Genomic DNA, 21,261 nt, shown 5'->3' with positions numbered 1-21,261 from the left:
CGGTGATCGTCGAAATCTGCCAGTCAAGCGCGTCGACTTTTAAACACGTGCCATCGAGCGTTCCAGACTAATCGCTGGTGCCCGCATGTCTTCCGGAAAGTTCTACACCATGTTCGCGTCGCGAATACATCCAATCAGATAACATTGCTTGGTAAGAACAGACAGCGGATAGAACCAACCATCGATAACCTTACAGGAACTTCTGATACATGCAAGCGCATCCCGCGCTGAGAGATAACATTTGTTAGACGGTGAAAAGCGCTCACTCGAAAAATATCAACAATTTCACGTGTCAATATGAAAAATACCACGTTACTTCGCTCCCACCCATATCCCTCCTCCTCATAAAGCGGCGCCCTCAAATAAGCTGATTGAAAGCAACTTCATTTCCTGTCGCAAACCCGAAGAGAGCGCATCACCATCATAATGTACGAAAGGAGCACCTACAGCAAGTCTCGCGTTTCGCAGTAATTCGTTCCTCTCGTTTCTAAGGCACACTTATTATCCATCTCTCAAGGCCGACTGATCACATTCATAACAAAAGCTTCTTGATAACGCCGCCGAAACGCCGGTCTGACCATGCACAAAACGCAAAAAGCTATTGAATAGGCATAGAATGTTTCAAACTCCCGGTTCTGGTCACACCGCATCGAAAGATCGCGCGCGCAGCTATATTTCGTGCCAGATACTTGCTTGGGACCAAAGCCAAATTAAAGCGACAGTTTTATTTTTCACGAGAACGTATACGCACTGCAAAAGCAGGTCCATGACATAAAATAAAAGCGAAATAAACAGACTGGTAAGCGACGCACTTGTCGAGAAAAGGCAAAACAGATACGTTCAAGAAAGTAAATAACCAATTCCAAATTAGCAACATCGGCAATCGGGATGCATGCACAAAAAAAGTTTAAGAAGCATCAGATTTCACTGTGCCCTTATTTGTAAGCCCTGTTGAACACCAGATGCTGCCTAGAAGACGTTCGAATAGGTCTACTTCTGCAGATAGCAGTGCTGCATGAGTCTGCTTTATCACATCTTCAGTGGCTCTCTTGATGACCGAAGCTTGAACTCTACAGCAGGCATCCGTTATCCTTACCTTTAGCTAATCTGATGTCCTTTTTCATCCTGTATCCATGATCTTTCACATGACCTCGAAGAAAGAAATCGAGTGGAGAGAGGTCAGGTGACCTAGCTGACCAATTTGGAGGCCCGTGCCTTCCAGTCTATTGCACATGAAAAGTTGCATCCAGCCAGTTTCGTGCTCGGCTGCTGCTGTGTGTGGGTGATCCATCTTGCTGGTGCCACATAAGTGGAAGACGTGAAATCGTGACCTAGCTGAGAAACTCATCAACCGCTCCTTCAAGGATTTCGTCCACGTAACGCTTTACAGTCAGTATCTGACCGTAGAAGATGGGACCGATTATAGCACATGCGTAAAACCCGCACCACACATTGAACGACCACTCGTACTGGTGCCAATTGCGCTTTACCCGCTATGAATTGGAGTCGTTTGTATAGTGTGTAACCCGCCGTGGTTGCACAGTGGCTATGGCGTTAGGCTGCTGAGCACGAGGTCGCGGGATCGAATCCTGGCCATGGCGGCTGCATTTCGATGGGGGTGAAATGAGAAAACACCCGTGTACTTAGATATAGGTCCACGTTAAAGAACCCCACGTGGTCAAAATTTCCGGAGTCCCCCACTACGGCGTGCCTCATAATCAGAAAGTCGTTTTGGCACGTAAAACCCCATATATTATTATTATTATTATTGTATAGTGTGTATAATACAAATTTACCTGGGCGTTTCCCTGAAAATTGGCTTCATCCGTGCTCATGATGTTGCTCAAAAAGTTTGGTGACTCCTAGACTTTCGTGAGGACCCAATTCAAGAAACCTATATGATTCTGCAGGTCTCTATCATTCAAGCATTGGTGCTGGTTGAAGGGGCACGGGTGAAAGCCGGTCATTTGGAATCCTGCAAACTGACAACTTGGAAATGGCTACCTGGGCGGCCACGTCCCGCTCACTTGCCTGAGGGCTTGAGGCCATAAATGCTAGAACATCCGTGCGTAGGCTAGGACTCAAAGGGGGAATCATCCGCCACTGTTTCTTGAAACTGCCAGTTTGTCTCGGGTTTTCATAATTTCTGATGATAGTTGATGCGTTTGGTCTACCACCACACTTCCATGGCTGATATATATTTGCGGCCTTCCTCTTGTGGCCATTTGCAGCTCCCAAGGCAAGGATGATGTTTTCCTTCTGCTCATTAGAGAAAAACGGGGCGACTAGGACGAAACAAAGCTTACCTTTAAGCATTGGCACTGACGTTTTCAATTCGCTTTTATGGTGATAGGTCTTGTGGCAAACAACAAAGCATCTGTGCATTTCATCTGTATACGCTAAGATCACTGCTGTTCTAGCTTGTTTCCAATTAACAGCAAAAGCGACGTGTTACTCCGGCCGAGGCGCGGCAGAGAAAGCGCTAGCTCGATCAAGATGTTTTACTTTGTCTCCTTTATTTCATTCGGGCTAACTCGGACAGAGCACGTTCCAGGGCACGGCTTTATGATTCGGCTGCGAGCGCAATCACGCGGTATTCTCCATATTTCGCAGGCTTTATTTATCAATCGTAAAAAATCTCTACGCATTTAGCCCGTCACTGAAAATCTTGCAGTTAGACGTCCCTTGGCTGTGCCTAGGAATTCATGATTAATACTTTGATAATTGGGATAGTAGATCTCGAGTTAGATAATTAATTAGAAGGACCTAATTAAATTTCGGTAACGAAAGATTGCCGACAGCTACGCCACTGTACCGGTCACAATATGCGCTAGATTTTTTTTTTTTGGGGGGGGGGGGGGGGGTAATGCATTGCTCGTTTTTCAATCTCGCTGAAAGTACATTGGGACACCCTGTATGTATTTATGACCTCTGCGTGCAACTGACGGTGTTTCCATCCCTAATATATGTTATAAATTATAAGAAACATTTTTATGAGTTGTTAGCATTGTTTACTGGAAAGAAAAGTAATACTGAGACACATATCATTCACGTGCATTTCACAGGCTGTTGATAAAGGACTCTGCCGAAGGGGTCACTGAAGTCTATGTCTCTTTTTTTTCAGAGTCAAAAAAGCACGCGAAGCAATTTGCAGCGAGGTAAACATAGAGCAACATATTCGTTCTCTAGACATAAGCTATCCGTACTTTTTGAAATAATGGGTAATTGGCTACCACCTTCTCTTTCAAAAATATAATAAAATTTGTCCTGTCTATGCATTTAAATATATTCTGACTGTCTATAGTGTTTACAGTGTAAATTTAAAATGATGTTGAAGGGAGAAAATACGGATATGGCAGCCGCCGCTAGTTCTTCAAAGGCGCTTGCCCTCCTATTGTCAGGATTTGCAGAAATAAAGTGAAAATAGGAATTCAAAGACAAGCACGTCCGCGCCAACTATGATGTAATAAGCTATTAGCCGCAATAACATTTTTAGTGAGAAGTCTAGGCAAGGCAAAAGAAACCTCAAATGATGTGGGTGAAAAAGCTGTAGTCACTACACTTTAGGTGGTTGTGGGGGCAGGGAGGCTTCGGCATCGCTGCGCGGGCTGCGGGGAGCGCTCCCCCCCCCCCCTGATATCTCTGGAAGGAACTCGGGCCCTGAAGCCCCCCTCCCCTGTAGTCGGCGCCCATGCACCAGGGAGCAAAATATGTAAGAGAGAGATATAAAACATGTCTTCAATAAAGTTCTAAAAATGGAATATCATGCCTTCTTGCTTCTATCATCTAGAAGCAGAGATAGCTAAGTAAGGGATAGTGCTTTGAGGAGGGCTGAGATTATTATATACTCCTCTAGCCGCTCACAGAAAGCAAAGTCGGCATACTTGATATGACAGGCAAAAAAAAACAAAAAAAAAAAACATGGGGACCGAGGAAAGGAACACCAGACAGGACGAGTGGTAGAGTTAGCGCTTGACCTCTCCGGTGTTCCTTTCCTCTGTCTCCGAGTTTATTGCACTTCAAGTCAAATAAGCAGCCTCACAAACTCGCCCTAATTTCGGAAGTTATTAAGTCGGCAAGGGTCCGAAGGATAATCTTTTAGTCGTTAGGCAGCTTTGTCCGGTTCATCGATTACATGTCGATGTTGTTGATCGATGTTCGGACGTGTTGGTGACGGCATCGTTGACAAAACTGGGTTTTCCACGGTGCTTCTTTCGCACTCATATAACAAGTCTATATAACCTTCGCCGGTGTGTATCTATGGCATCGCGGACAATGACAACCTTATCGTTTATGTTGCATGTCGTGCGTAGGTCCTCAGATCGTGTCTAATAAGACCGGTGTCAAAGCCGTGCCTGCACGCTGAGGGCGAAGTACGGATCGGATATAGCGTGTCATCCAAATTCTCACAGGACAGGACGCGACTCTGGGAAAGGAGGCTGCCGAGGTCTTCTTTCCGGTCTTGTTTCGCGAACAGGGCGCTTTCCCACTAATCTCGGATTTTGACTTCCTCCTCAACTGTTTCGCTTGCTTTCTCGCTGTTTCCGCCATTGTTTCTCTCGCCTAATACGTCAGTGGGAGCCGTAAGAACATACAGGGAGCAAGCACTGCCATAGTCAAAACTTATGGTGTCGCCCTTCTACGTCGCTTGCTTGGGGTGCATGCGATATTTCCATTGCGGCGTTATGGGCGTCCTCTTTGCCGGGAATACCGTGATGGCCAGGGACTCAGCTCTGTTTCAACCAGACACTTCGAGTTTCTAGAAGGGCTACACCATCACGTATTCTTCTGACTGTTTTATTCTAGTTTCGATGCGAACCGCGCACCCTGAGTGTCCGCGTAAGCTTAGATGGTACTGTTTCAGTGATTACTAGCATGTCTTGATGCTGTGGCAGCAATCTGAAGGCTGCCAAAGACTTCGAGATTACCGTTACTAGTGGCAGCCATCGAGCGGAGGTAAAATGTAGCCCGCAGCTACGCTTCACGTGGCATGAGGCGACCTGTGACTTTATAATTACCAGTCACACTATGGTTTGCGCTGTGCCACGCAAGGGCTACGATCTTTTTTTTCTTGTGACCTGCCCAAATTTCTCGCTATAGGTAGGTGGTCAATGAGCGTTGGCTAGTTCCACGGACGTGCAGCTACGGAAAGAGAGTCAGCATTATCATTTCTATTTCGCAGTCTCACAAGGATAGCTCTCGTGCCCTTTGTTACTTAGTGGTGGAGTATCATGCGCTACCTCCTGTAGCTCAGCTTTGTAGGAGATCATGTTTATCTGGGACTGTTGTAAAAGCCACTGCTTTGGTGTAGCGTAGTAACCCCTCACTATCCGATGGTTTCTAGATTTAATCGCTCTGCTATGGTCTCCTGTCACCTGTTTAGAAAGCTGAAGCGGTACTCTTAGAGGACTTTAAAGGCAGAAGCGCATGTGTGAGTATATTGAGCGTGGAATCCTTTTGGCTTCAAGCCTTTGCAATGTTATGGCGAATCAAGTAGGCCATCGTACGCGACGATGCTGACACTTGCTTGAGCCAAGTCGTCGGTTTTACACCTTAGTCGAATGGGAACGCCGAGAAGCCTAACCAAAGTCTGTCGATGAATCTTGCAGCCGTACAAGCATATGATGAGCCATTCTGGGGGAAATTTCGGGCAGAATATTCTTGTTTCTTATTGTTGAATGCGTGCGTTTTTCTCGAAGATGACGCCAACACTGCTTTCTGAAAAAAATCAAGCTACATTGAAGCCTACAGCAGTGCTTCTCGGCGATCAAAAAAGCCACCCATTGTCTAAATGTTTGCATCATCAGCATAGATGGTAAAGTCAACGCCTTCAATAGCTTGAAGCAGGGATGCAAGTTAGTCCACTGCTACAATGAATCTGGTGAGATAACAGCGTCATGAGAGATTCCCACGTTGTTTTTTTGTGGACAGATCAATCTTTTCTCTGATTTTGATTCGTAAAGATCGGTTCGAGAGAAAAGCTTACACAAGCACAGTCATCGTACAGTTGCATGTGGTGTCGAGTCATACACTTTCTTTACGTCGACTGAAACCAGAATTTTCGAGTCTATCGATGTAATAGCGGCAGCAATAACTTCACTGATGAGGAGCAGTCAAAGTCGCAGTTTCGCCCAAAAGGCGAAGCATCAATTGCGATAGTAAATTAGTGGGCAACCATACTAAGTAAGGATAATAGCTTTACCAGCCACACAACTTACACACATAGGCATACCATACTCGCGGACGACTTGCTGTGGCTATGAAGAGAAACCTACGGGCGCGTGGCGGCTGCACATGTGTTAAGATATACCGGCAGCGTCTGACGGAGCCTTCGGTTGTTCCGAACAGACGCTGAATCGACGCGGTTTCAACGTGCAGCGGTTTTTAGTTTCCCAGGCGCGGAAGGGAAAAGCCAAAGAATAAGTAAACATCTACATTCAGTCGTGTGTTCTGCCCTACTTAAGAGTTACCAATAAGGTGTTTAGGTTTTGTCTTTCCCAGCCTAAACTGACGTGAATTGAAACACGGGACTCTTTTCAGAAGCGCTCTCAACTGTGTGCTCTTTGCCTCCGTAGCTTTCCCTTCATAACCACAGTATGCCAAAATTAACAAGCATGGTGTCACGCGCGAACAAGCCAACATGAACACATCTGACTCGATCACCGCGGAAACTCGCTCTCAAAAAGCTACAGTAAGGAAGCGCGGCAGCAGCAGCAAGCGAATTGACCTTCGTGCAGTCTCTCGCATCGACACAAACCACGCCTTGAAAACTAGCGGAGCGCGGACTGTATCCGTCGCAGATGGCGTTCAAGATACAGCGGCCTTAAGGGCCCTGAATAAAACCTAAAGGTAGTGACATGCCTTTGTCTTGCCGCTGCCGCTGCTGAGAATAGCATGAGAGCATATGGCACACGGCGACGATTTTGTCGCCCGTGGACTTTATATGGAACTTCGCGGTGACGCCGATGGCAGAAATATGCCTGGAGTGTCCGTATAGTTACTATCTCAGTAATTTCTTGCGTGTTGAGATGAGCCCGAAAACCGGTTTAGCGTCGGCCAAGCATGTCGAGTGTCTTGAGGCATTCCCCCTCCCCTCCCCCCTTTTAGGCCAGTTGTAGCCAACTTCTCTCTACCTCTGAATATGTTGGAGGTTAATATGAGGTTGGCGACACATGTTGGTGGCTTTTCTGGTTTTGGAATTGGCATTACAAACGACTCCTTTCAATCGGCAAGCAGACTGTGAGATTTGTAAAGATGATTGATGAGGTCAAGTAGGCTCACATTCCGGTCCTCCGGGAGGCTACGTAATGCGGTGTACGTTATGTCGCTGTTGCTGGGAGAACTCTTAGTTCTAACGTTCAGTAGAACATGGTTCAGTCAGCCTTGGTAAAGGGAAGTTGAATGAATAGAGGAAGGCTTTTAGTTCGGAAAGGAAAGCAAGCTGGAACTGTTGTCAGTACTTGCGCTGCGATTTTCCTGGCCTATTATAGCAATAGGTTAGCCATGCAGAGGGAATGCAAACTGTTCTGATAATGCCAAGAATGCTATTCCCCTTATCATATGCGTCATGCTACACGATAGTGTTAGTAAAAACGCTTATAAAACCTGCTAGAAGTATGTTTCCAAGAAATACAGGTTGGCAGTAACATATGCTTACTACACTACAGTGCTTTGGAGGTGAAGCGTAGACTAGCCAAAGTTTACACGTTGATTACTTTCAGAATGGGGAACAAGACCATGTGCCTCGGACTGACATTGACTTGACATGTCTATAGTGAATATTGACACTGAATAGGATCGCCAGAGATAATATAATTTGCTACATTTGCCAATTGTAACACACATTCGCTAATGAAAAATATTCGTTTTTATTGATGTTCATATTTTGTCATGCTTTTTTATATCTTGTTTGTATGTTCAAATTTCAGCAATTATTTGCCTGATCTTCGAATTTTCATTTCAAGTTTCTTATTGAGTACAGTTCGTTTCTTCTCATTTTCCATCTATCCATTGTATACATATTAATTCCGCACAGATTGTGTGCACTAATATTAGTCCCTTTCATTGTGATTAAGTCTTTTGTAACCTTCAGTTTGTGAGCCATTGTATGGAATAGTTCCCTGTTTAGACTGACGGAATGTTTTCTGCGCCCCTAGACGACCCTGTGATGCTGAATAAACTTTTATTTGTTTTGAAACTAGGCACTTTTTACACGCCCTTGCAGGACCTACGAGAACGTGATCGAGTGTAAGAAGAGCATCCTTACCAGCGACTGTTACACCAAGGCTACCCGCAGTGCCCTGGAGCGGAACATCAAAGCTTTCGACACGGCGCGTAGCTGGCTGTGCGACAATGAACGGGAAAAGCTGCGTGGTATGCTCCTGATAATCGCTGTTTTCTCTGACGTAATTATTGTGGACTATCTGCCTGGCGTATGGTGCCACGAGGTGAACTCCTGGCCATGGTTGCACATTTTGGTGGTGGAGAAATGCGAAAGAGGCTCTTAAGTGAGAATTCTAATGCATGTTGTATATAATTATAAGTGCGTAAACATTATGCTGAACTTGGGCAGCTGTCTTAAAGCTCTTGTGTAGCTTTTGCGCGTACATTCAGCCAATTTTGGTAGATGCAGTAAGGACAGTTCAAGTCACAACGCGCATTGAACTCATAACTAAGGCTTAATTCGGATGAAAGAATATTAAATAAGCACAGATTAGCGAAATTGCCTTGAAAGGTGTATTCGTCTACTCGACAGGATGGCTTTATTTTGCAGCTTAAGCTGTTATGGGCTCATTCAAATAGCCGTTTCGGTTGGCGGTGCTGTCCGCCGCCTCCGCCGCCGGCGTCCGGCATAGACCTCAGACTCTGCCCAGGCGGCGCTGCGGAAAAACCCGTCACCAGCGCCCCCATCGCAGACTGGGCGCGAACTGAGTAGTGCAAGAAGAGCTGTCCGGCAAGCGGAGGTGCATAGGCCACAATGGACCCTCCTCTTTGGGTTGTGTTGAGGCACGGTTTCCTAAATATCAAGGACCTGGAAAGCTTCTTCCACCCATCCACGCTTCGGAAAGGGAGGAAGCTCAGCAGGGCGATGTACGTGTACAATATAAAGGAAGTCCGAGGTGTTATTTCGGTGCGCTGCAGCTCGCAAGTACAGGGAGCATCGGGCTTGTTTATAGGCATATCAGTATAAAAATCTAAGCATTCCAAATTGGTTTATATTGAAAATGTCTTGAACACAAGACTTAAGTATCTCCTATATTTTTATGCATTTTATCGTAATGTTTCTTTCTCGCAATTATTTACAGAGAGTAAATACTTCCATAGCCTTTTTCAGGGCAGCAAACTGAAAACGTGTTCTAAGGCAGCAAACAGCGTGCGAACAAGACGAAAGTAAGCTTCCTACAGTGCTATACGTGCCGCATCTTTCTTTCTCGCAGGAGCTACACCATTGCTCAGTACCTTTGAACTTTTCGCAGACGCTTCAAGCAACAAGCGCGCTAAAATAAATGTAAATAAACGCGACATTTTTTTTTTCTTTACACACGTGCGTTACTTCGCAATTACTCATCCAGTGCTCCTACAGCAACTTTATTGCTCACATTTGAAAAACGCAGTCGAGCAGGCTCAGCACATTGGGAAACGTGCTTGTTTATTGGCGCAGGACATACAAAATACCGAAACTAGAAATGAGCTCGCGATACAACGATGCTCTAGAACAGGACTTTGAATTCATAAACGAACGAAAATGTTTGGTTAAACTGACCTGCCGAATCTCTCCGTTCCACTTGTTGATTCAAGCGGAGGCGGACGTCTGTTAAAAGTTGGAAATATCGATGGCACATACGCAAAATGGTTCGCAACGTGTTTTTTTTTTGTTGTTGTTGTTGTTGTTGTTACCAACAAAGTGGCGGCTGCAGATTCTAGAGTTTTCGCTTGGTTACCACGGTCCTCCGTCAGGGCTACTGAACGCAATTACAGCAGAAGAAAATTTTCGCACTTTCTCATGCAAACCGCTGTGTTGTGGCGAATACAAGTAATTCGATTACCCAACTGGTTCAACAGCCCGTGTCCAGTGCTCTCGCCTTTCCCCTTCATACGATCGCGATGGAAATCGGTAAAACTGAACGTTGTTATTCAGTCCTTCACGTTCATGGCAATTTACAACACAACAGTAGCACCGATTGCGGCGTTTCTTCGTAGCGCGCGGAGCTATCGGGGTTGCCGTCGCTTCCGCCATCAGTCTGACGAGTGAGCCAGTAAGCGCTTTATGGCAGTTCGGTGGCGCGTCCGACTATCGGAGAAATTCATAGCTCTCTGTCTGGGTGCTAAATGCGCAAAACACTCGCAATATGGGCCAAAATCTAGTTAAATAGTTGTTTCGCAGTCGCTAGCTGCACAAGCAACTTAGCAAGGGAGTCGGGCTTCCCACTACTCAATTACTGCCTCTTCGCACTGGCAGGTGGCACTACGCGTGCTGCAAAACTCCAGGGTCTGACGTCTATCCGTGGCAGCTATCGCCGTAAATAATAAAAAATGCCCAGTTCCCGTCGGGATTCAACCCGGACACTCTGCGAGGAAGTAAGCTGCTCTACCACTAAGCCACGCCAGCACTTTCTAGCATGCAGTGGTAAAGTGTCCTATAAACGCGTCCCTGCGCACGAGGAGACACGCGATGTGTTGTGCACGCCGCGTAGCGTCGATACGTACACATTTGTCATCGCAGTTGCATATTATTATACCAGGTAGAGCTAGCGCCATGTAGCAGATACACACGTAGCGGTACAAGGCAGTTAAAGATGGTTTCAGGTAGAAAACGAAATATAAGGAGATGTTTAAACGAATGGGCCACGAATGATACATATTGTGTACCTAAATAAACCGAACTGACTAGGTGACTATATCACCAGCGCGTTTCAAAGGGGATCTCAATAAATCATCATCACCGTCACTAGCTCCTTATTGCACCAGTTGTCGTGTGATGTGAGAGGCGTGGCTTCCATACCTGCGCCGTTTGCATTGCAGCCGCATATTATTACGCCAGGTGGTACAACATGTAACATTTGCATAGTTAGCGGTGCAAGATAGATAGAAAAGTCTTGAGGAAGAAAAAGATTACGGATATGTACAAATGTGGATATAACGGAAAAGGTATTTCACATACCTGATTAATTCAAGCAGGCTAGGGGACTGCCGCCGTCCCGTTTCAATCATCCTCATCATCATTAGCATCGCATGGAGCCATCTGATATTCGATGCGACATGCGCCCGGCTTAGTGTCGACACGTAGAAACTTTGCATTGGAGTTCCGTTATGTTGCACCAGGCGTCCAGACACGTGGCAGTTGCATATACCAATTGAATGCTGCATGTAGCTGGACCTCGTTAACTCAAGCAGACTAAGTGCCGCTGTCACTACCCCGTTTTGAAGGGGACGCCATAAATCGTCATCATAATCATCATCGAAAACGACGTACCGTGCCACGGGTCAAGGGGTGCGACATGTGGGCCACGTAGTCTCGATACCTGCGTTTCCGATTCGGTACAGGTTATGGTGCCTCCTCAGAAGGTAGGAAGCGCTGCTGATTATAGAGTTACGCGCGCGCTTCCAACCAGGCTACATCAGGCTCAGCATGCCGCAGTGTAGAGAGCAGCAGAAGCCGCAGCTCACCATCGACTTTGGGCGGACAGTTCAGACCGTTCTCGTGAAAACAAGAGCCGAAAATGCGATGCGAAGCCGACGTGGTGCCGAAAATGGAGCTCCTAAGGAGGCACTCCTCCAGCTTACGCTGTGACTGCGCTGAGTGTGCCACGCAGGCCTGTGATTTTTTTTAGCATTGAGTCATGTATCTTTGCAGAATTCGCGGGACGATTCCGCGCCGACGGCTGCAACCCTGACGATGATGCTATAAGCGAGTGCTCCAACATCTTCGTGCACAACGTTTCCCAATCCGGATCTGCTCTGTCTCCTGGCTCGGCAAACAAGTGAGTATCACGAAGACTGCTTAAGATGTTTTATTGTCTAAGCGTAACCATCTCTAAGAATAAACTCGAGGCGTTCTATATTTATGACTGTGAAATTTTAAAAAAAGAAGCGGAAGACTTCAAGGTACCACGTCGAGGACAGCACCAAGCACCTCAAACCCTTTGCGTACGTGGCCTACCGACTCCAGTTATACCGACCGAATATTTACTGAAGCAGAGCTCCAGGTTTGTCTGCCTTTGAACACTATTGCGGACTGCTCAGTAACTGATGTAGCTTTGCGCCTGTGCAAGGCACAAAACTATATCAAAGCAAACTATCCGTAATGGTAATCTAGCTTATTGGTGACATAGTAAACTTTGTGGTTCTATGGAAGTAGACGAAGTGCTTCTATTGTGGAACACATCTCGCCCGTCTCTGTGCTTTTCTGGACTTCTCACTGCATATGTGGGGTCTACAGCCCCCTCCGTCACGGTGATGGATGTGCAACACCCCGAGGATCCTCCCGGTTCCTGTTCACCCGCGGACATCGGTTCGAGGAAGCGAGGGAATACGTCGAGTGGTAGCGAGGACACAGAGCTGTACTCCGCATCAGGTGACGAGTCCTCGGAAGACAGCTTTCGACTTGTCCAATACCGCAAGGCCAAACGAAGAATTATCAACTCATCTTCGGCGTCCAGCTCGAACACTGTGAAAACAGCGCCTCAACGATGGCCTCACTCCATCTTGTTTGTGCCACAGAACGCTACCGACAACCTGCGCGTCCTCAACAGGCAAGCACTCTCTCTGTATCTCGAAAACACTGTGCCAAACGAGATCAAGGATGTCAGGATAAACACTAGGCGAAACATCCTGGCAATCGATGTGATGAACCCGAGCGCGCTGACCATACTACAACATGTAACGCAGCTGGGAAACATCAAGGTCCGACCCATTATGCCAACGAATGGTGCCTCAATAATAGGAGTCATCTATGACATTGACAACGAAATTCCTCATGCAGACCTCCCAGTTCTCATAAAACCAGCAAGTGAACATAACGTCATTGTGCATGTTTGTCGCCTCGGCAACACACGTTGTGTGAGGCTAACGTTCAAAGGCGACTGCCTTCCACCCTACGTGAAGGTCGGCCACTTGCGCCACCAGGTTCGACCATTTATTCCAAGACCAATGCAATGCTTCCATTGTCAGAAGATGGGCCATGTGAAGGGTGTCTGCAGAAATTCGGCCGTGTGCCCTCGATGTGCCGAACCCCACTCAGAAGACAAGTGCAGCGCAACCACATTGAAGTGTCCTAACTGTCAGGGTGATCATTGCGCCTCTTCCAAAGACTGTCCCCAGATCAAGAAAGAGATCACCATTCTTAAACAAATGGTGAGAGACAATTCTACCCACAAAGAGGCCGCTGTGAAAGTACGGCGAAGACGACGTCACCGTCGAAGGTCTTCACGACGGAAAACGTCGAGCTTCCAGGAAAAGTCAATGCGTCAAGCATCATCATCAACGGAAGTTTCCAGCACTCCGAACACCGATGTTGGAAGGGAGAATACTGCCAGATCTCTCTCCACAAAGGAATGGCCGCCACTTCCGCGTACACGACCGCCAGAAGAGCCGCAGAAGAAGCCTCCCCCTGTACAGCAAGGTGCTGTATCCGAAGAGTCGCGGAAAACAGATGAGCAAGTGATAGCACTTATTAGGCCTTTAATGAATGCCATTCGCGTGTTGCTAAGCAACATGCACACACCGTCTGCCAGAAGTGCGCTTCAAGTACTGGACGCTCTGAGTCCGGTGCTGGCAACCCTTGAGTAGATCATGGCTCCACAGCCACGGTCTTTTAGGGAAGACGTCCGACAAGCAGCTATTTTCCAGTGGAATGCGCGCGGACTCAGAGCGCGCCTTTCGGATTTCCGTCGCTTCGTGTACGCCAATATGTTTCCCATTATCGTCATTTGCGAGCCGAACTTATCGAACACAATCAGGCTTTCTGGATATGAATTATTCATGTCGTCAACTGTTTATGAAAACAGTAAGGTTTTGGTGTGTATTCGCCGTGACCTCACCTACACTCATCAGCCTGTACCACCTAATGACAATAACCAATATATATGCCTAAACGTAAGGAAAAAGAACTTGGCCTTTACTTTTGTGGGCGCATACCTATCTCCGTCAAGTCGATTTGATTACGAAAGACTACAAGACATCCTTTCCTCAACCTCCAATCCCTGGGTCATCATTGGAGATTTTAACGCCCACCATACACTCTGGGGCAGTCCGATGATCAACGGAAGAGGCAGATCTCTAGTATCTTTCGCCTCCAGTAATGAACTTTGGCTGCTGAATGATGGAAGTCCTACCTTCTTACGTGGCTCCACGTACAGCAGCTGTCTTGACTTGGCTTTCGTCTCACGAAGCCTTGTCAGACGCGCAGGGTGGTTTGCGGACATTGAGACGCACGGAAGTGACCATATCCCCACGTACATCAAGATCAGAGGATTGTCCCCTTCCAAAATAAGGGATACGATCCAAAGAGTGGACTGGCCTAAATTTCAGTCTATTATGGAAGAAAACTGCGACGCCAATCCATCTTTCGACTTGGAAGAGGCAATCAAGAGCGCGGTGCAAGACACTATGCGTACTCTCACATGCTCTTCGAGACTGAATGACTTTGATGTGGAACTAGAACGACTTCGAGCAATCCGACGACGTGCTGAACGAAGATACCGACGTACGAAGACAATGGACGATCTACGGACCGCCAGGCGCACGCAAAAGAAGATACAGGGCCGGTTAGACAAGTTCGATTCGCAGCGTTGGGCTGCCTTCTGTGAGTCGCTAGATCCACACAAGCCTTTATCTCAACTATGGAGAACGGTGCGCGGTCTCCGGACACTTCCCGTACAGCGATTCCCATTCAAAGCGTTTGCCCTCTCTCAAAAGAGATCGGAGATTGACGTGGCAGAGGATTTCTGCGCCAGACTATCCGGCCAACTCACAGCTACCAACATTCTATCACCTTCGAGCAGCTGTCCGCCACCACGTGATCACCGGTTGGATCTACCATTCTCAGTCCACGAACTTAAGGCAGCATTAGCTTTGTGTAGCCGCACATCAGTGCCAGGACCTGACGGAATTTCCTACCGAACTCTGTGTCACCTGGGGGAGCGAGCGAGAGGAGTTCTCCTCCAGGTGTACAATGAATCTTGGAGAAATGGCACGCTACCAACAACCTGGAAGACAAGTCGCCTTGTTCCACTGCTGAAGCCTGGCAAATCGCCGTTGGAGCTCTCATCCTATCGCCCGATCGCTTTGGCGAGCTGTGTGGCCAAAGTAATGGAGAGGATGGTCCTAGGACGTCTGGAGTGGTACCTGGAGTACCACAACACCTACCCAGATGCCATGGCGGGCTTCCGACGCGGTCGATCATCGATCGATAACGTCATCGACCTGGTCAGCTACATTCAACATGAGAAATGCCGTAAGCGTCTCTGCGCTTCTTTATTCCTCGACGTTAAAGGGGCGTATGACAACGTTACGCATGAAGCCGTCCTCTCTGCTCTCGCAGAGGTAGGAGTGGGTGGTCGGATGTTTCAATGGATACGGAGCTATCTATCCATGCGATCCTTCTTTTTAAGCACCGAGGGAGGCCATACTTCTCTACATTACAGCTACCGCGGCGTCCCCCAGGGCGGTGTACTTAGCCCTGTGTTATTTACCCTAACACTAATTGCTCTCCTTGAGCACGTGCCAACCACAGTCAGGCTATCAATGTACGCCGATGACATTTGCATATGGACGTCTGCAGTAACACGCCTACAGTTGAGAGCGAGAATTCAGAGAGCCGCCACACAAACTGTTATCTACCTCCGTAATCGAGGCCTGGAAATTTCCTCAGAGAAATGCGCACTAGTGCCATTTACGCGCAAACCCATGGCCAATTACACTGTAATGATAAATGGCCAAATAATACGACGGGTCCGATCGCACAAGTTCCTAGGTGTCATAATCGACAGGGACGTGTCATGGAGCCCACACGTATCATACGTGAAAAAAAGGTTGACAGGCATCTGTCACCTGCTCAAGTTTTTCGCTGGCAAGACCTGGGGAATGTCGCCCAGTGCCATGTTGCAACTGTACAGGGTGCTTTTTCTAGGATTTCTGCGATACAGCTTGCCAGCAATAAGCAACACAGGTAAAACAAATGTACGCACAGTACAAAGTCTTCAGGGTCAAGTGCTCCGGATCTGTCTTGGCCTGCCTCAGAGTGCTTCAACAGTAGCTACGATAGCAATCGCTGGAGACCACCTTGCCAGGACCCACATTGAAATTGAAGTACTCAGGACACATATAAGGCATCTGGCCAGGACTCCCCGTCACCACCTGGCTTCCCTAACAACGGAGAGACCACACACATCTTTCAGCCAGACGATAACTGCATATAATGAATCATTGCCAGCTTGTTTCACCCCGGCTGCGAGACCTTCGATTCCTCCATGGTGCCTCGCTCAGCCAAAAATCAACCTCGCTATACCTGGTATCTCGAAAAAAGCTGATCTATCATCGCCAGCCCTTAGACAGCTCACGCTACTACATTTGTACGAGAACTACCGTGATTCTACTCATATTTACACTGATGGATCTGTCCTTCCAAGCAGCTCCGCGGCGGCAATCGTCATACCAGCGAAAGCTACAACAATCAAATTTAAGACGACTCACGCCACAACATCGACGGCAGCAGAGCTCGCAGCGCTCTTTACTGCCCTTCAACACATTGGTGATGAACCACCACACAAATGGACAATATTCTGCGATTCGAAGGCGGCACTGCAGTCTCTACTGTAACCTTTACGACGCGGACCGCACGAACAGCTAATATTCCATATTACAGAAATGTTACAACATACAAGTGATGCAGGCCACGAAATAACCTTTCAGTGGCTTCCAAGTCATTGCGGGATCATCGGCAATGAACGGGCGGATGAACTGAGGAGCGCCACGTCCCAATTCCTCTTTCTTGAACTGACGCAGCACGCAAGCTCCGCCTACTTGCTCGGCAGTGCACCGCGTCGCAATGGAATGAGCCACATTTAAGAAACACGCGACTGTACTCACTCGATCCCACACTAAGTCTTCGAGCGCCATCACAGCTTCGCCGTAGAGACGCCACGCTTTTATATCGACTTTGGTTGGGCGTTGCCTTTACTAAAGCCTATGCATTCCGCATAGGGATGACCGACAGCCCAACCTGTGACCACTGCGGCCTTGAAGAATCAATTGGCCATATCTTGTGTGCCTGCCCGCAGTACAGTTCCCAGAGGGCATGCCTTCGCCATGAACTTGACCAACTGGATGACCAACCGCTATCCGAAAAAATAATTCTACAACATCGAAAGGACCTACCGTCACAGAAGAAGGCCTTGCAAGCGCTATTGCGCTTTTTACGATCTACCGGCCTGTGTGAACGACTTTAACTGGAACGCCTTTTGTGTGTGCGCCTCCATGTGTGCGTGTCTTTTTTTTTCTCCCTTTTTTTGAGCGTTTTCCTCTGCCATCTCTCTAACCCCTATCCCCCATCCCCAGTGCAGGGTAGCAAACCGGAGACTCATATCTGGTTAACCTCCCTGCCTTTCCTTTTCATTCTCTCTCTCTCTTGTGGTTCTACGGAATACCAGACGCATGATTTAAGAACTTCCCTCATCATTGCATACGCACACCGAGGTACCCTACAAGCGCGTGCACGTGACTTCCTGCGTTCCTGTAGAATACGCTTACAGTATGCTTCCACTCAAGCCGATCTCCCTGGAAGAAGTGGGGCTTACACGAAGTTGGCGTCGCCAACTCTGCTGTGTTGTCGAAGTGTCGGTTCTTGAAGGGCTATAGCTGATCAGGCCTTAGGCACACCCGAGGGCTTCAAGTTTACCATGTAGCAACGTCGTAAATCTACACGGGAATAAAATCCAGTAACACTCATCGGTGCACTCTACTTGATGGCGTCCGCAGGTCGCAAGCATAACACATTTTTTGTTCTTTACCACTGCTTTTGAAAGTGAGTGTTTAGGTTGTAAAAAAATAAACATTTCGCGTTTTGTGATGCCAAATTTACTGTGACCCATTAGCGGTACGCGCATCACGACACCATACAGCGTGGCGTCGTAAATCATAAAGGGCATGGAATTCGCTAATACAATTCTGTACCTTCTATTTGATGGCGCTGGCAAACCAAAGGGGCAAAACATTTTATTTATATAACAGTAATTTTAGTGTTTTATTTGAGGTAGAGCAGCATAGACTGCATATATTGTGGCGTTGCTTTCGGTGTGAACTGACTGAGCAATAGATTATCACGCGTGAAGATTTAATCTTATTTGTAGCGCATGAGATGCACACTTAACACCATTAGTACTTAACACAGGGCGGGAATACTTGATGTCGTTAGGGGAAAGCGTGGGCGCTTAGTGGAGAAAGCCCCCAGGAAACAAATAAAAGAACGACCATAAGAACATACTTCAGGTTTTGCAAATGTTGAAAATTGATGCAGTCTTTTATTTCTTTAATACAGTGTAACTAAAGCTATCGCCAATCCACCCCTTATTCACTTGGACTGTTCCGTGATCTCGCCTCACCGGCAAGCTGCCTCGCAGACGCCGGGTATTGCGCGCGCTCCTATATTGACGGCAGTGATTAAATTGCGGTGGCAGAGAACAGTTCTGTGTGTTAGCCCCCGCTCGTTCGTTGAACGTCGTCGGCATGACCGAGCGAACGAGCGCCACAGGGGAGGGTGAAAGAGAGCGAAAGCGGAGCGCAATGGAGAGTGCGTTGACAGTGATGGTGAATAGAGCGAGAGCAGGAAAGCGGAGGAAGGTACAGTGGAAGCACGAGGAGGAGAGCAGAATAGAAGAGTAGTGACCGAGTAAACTCTCAGGGTCGGTTATGTCGATGAATGATTATTCGATTAATCATTCCGCAAAACGATTATTCTTCATCGATATCCACGTTTCATTTATTCGACCAAATCGAATAACCGTTTTCGAGAGCTTGCAGTAGCGCGAAAATTTCGAAATCATCTGGAATGGCAGCGCACGAGCAGTGACTGTTCTGCTGTGGTAAAGCGACTGTCGACGGTTTTTCCGAAACTTCGAGCGATGCAGAGCCGAGTGCTTCCCCTCTCTTTCGCCGCACCGCACACATCACCAAGCCGCTCGAAGCCAGATGCTTGAAATGCCCTCGCGATTCGAGGCATACTATTGCAACCCAGTCGTTGATCGTCGTGCCGCTCTCAGTTCACTAAACACGTGGCAAAGCATTCGCGCCAGTTTGGAGCGTGTATTTTACATAGCAATGGAGAGTTCATGTGGATTCCAGCAAATCTGTAGCGTCCGAGCATCTATTCTCGCATGCTGGGTGTGTGGATTTCAGTTGGAATTCACTTTCACTTTAGCCATCTTATAGCATGTATTCTTTATCTTATCAACAGCCACTAGTTCCAACTATAATTAGTCTGAACAAGTTACAGATTACGCTTTATCAAGCGTTTATACACTTGTGTTTAAAACTTGGTTCCAGCTATGAAACATTAAAATAGGGTCCTACAAATATAGATAACTGTATTTCAACCTTTTTAGAAGTTCCCGGCGAAAATTTCGATTAATCAATTGGTCGATGAAAAACCTTTCATCGAAAGCGATCCATTGATTACGGGCTAAAACGATGAATGATTAATCGTTAACCGAATGAAAAAAATATTGACAGTGGCTTAGCTCAGCTACGCCAGGATATACGCAGCGTAAAGGTACGGTTATGCTTCGTTAATCTCTTGCCTTGCTTGCTAACCTTAGCTTATCCGGCTATGGCCTTGTTTGGCCTCGTAATTCAAATGCCACAGTCTTTCACATACGTCACAAATGTGTCCAAACGGATTGTTCACAAAGTCCGAGAGGAAGAGTATAGACGCGCTCGCACTTTCACCGAGTTTCATAGCATGTTCAGTGCACCGACGAGTCTTGGGATCGTCTGTGACACTCCCTTGATCCTGCCGCTGTTATTGGGAAGCCATAGCACGGCGTTGAGCTTCTTGGCGACGTCTTTTCGCAAGGCGTTCTTCGCGTTGCTCCGGTGTCTCGACCGCACGTTTTGCCTTGGCACGCTCGTTCTTTCGACGCTCGACGGCCACTGCCAAGCGACAACCTCGGGATTTAAAGAACTTAGGTTTTCCAGTCTTTTGCACCGACTGGCAGCGCCTCAACTCTCCTTAACCTCTATTAAGGTGGCTAGAATTGGGAGGTGTGAAGACCGCGCCGCCGCCGCTATTGCCTAGGGAGGCCCCGCTGCGCGTTCCTCCCACTGGGGGAAAATTTGGCGCTTCCGTCGGGGGCGCCGTGAGCTTGTCAGTCTCGTAGGCCACGGTGCATTGCAAAGTGATCTCTCGTGGTCGGTGTAGTGCAGCTGTGTTTTTCTAATGTTTCCTCAGTTTTTCTTCAAAGTAGTTGGTGTGAGCTGCTGTCGCTATCCCTTGACACCCTGTGAACATGTTACAACGACATGGAAGGTCGACAGCGGTGCCTTGACATTGAAAGTTGCACCCAAGTTGAAATATTCACACACATATTCTAGTGGATTCGAAAAGATGCGGGTAAATCTGGCCTTCAATATTTTCAACAGTGCAGTTGTGCACGCCATGGACTTGCACAAAGGAAATATTGAGCAACAGTACTCAAATCTGGAGCCAACAAGGGTGTTCATCGACGTGATGGCTCAAGCAATTGAAGCCATGACATCATGGTTTCCAACTGAAGCTCTGAGATATGCCCACAGCAACTGTGCTCATTTTCGTGTGCCGGTGGTAAATGCTTTTTGTGTCTCAGACGTGGCAGTGCTCAAGAAACTGCACTTAACAGCATGCTAGCATTTCTGGATCAGTGGGAGGCCCATGCAAAAGGGCTCGGCTTCTTAAGCAAGGACACATCAGAAGGTCTGCTTGTGACCATACATTCCACTAAAGACCTCTTGACGTATGTAACTGAGAAGGTTAGGTTCAGGTTCTTGATGACTTCCCGCCTCAGTCAGGACTGCTTGGAGCGTTCATTCGGTATTGTGAGACAGTTTAACGGAGCCAATGATCACCCCACTCCTGCGCAGTTCATCATTATAATGAAGTATGCAAGCTTATGCATTTCAGTCTGGGGGTGCATGGGGACATCGGGGGCTTCTGTATCCCTCAGTCTGTCTATACAACCTCATTCAGACACTCGAGGACAGGTTCACCCGTGCATTCAAGCCTACGCGACT

At 47.5% G+C, this 21,261-nt stretch overlaps 1 protein-coding gene across 1 annotated transcript in view; it reads left to right on the top strand.

Annotated features, from left to right (window-relative positions):
* Positions 1–21,261, top strand: part of LOC135908093 (uncharacterized) — an 84,308-nt gene that overhangs the window by 59,001 nt on the left and 4,046 nt on the right. The window contains exons 7-8 of the mRNA XM_065439845.1: positions 8,225–8,373; positions 11,855–11,981. Coding sequence (XP_065295917.1) covers positions 8,225–8,373; positions 11,855–11,981 — 276 coding nt within the window. The remainder of the gene's footprint in view (positions 1–8,224; positions 8,374–11,854; positions 11,982–21,261) is intronic.

This window comes from Dermacentor albipictus, chromosome 5 (assembly GCF_038994185.2).
Source record: "Dermacentor albipictus isolate Rhodes 1998 colony chromosome 5, USDA_Dalb.pri_finalv2, whole genome shotgun sequence".
NCBI lineage: Eukaryota > Metazoa > Arthropoda > Arachnida > Ixodida > Ixodidae > Dermacentor > Dermacentor albipictus.
The sequence above is the reverse complement of the archived record's forward strand: the minus strand, read 5'-3'. Positions and strand labels throughout refer to the sequence as shown.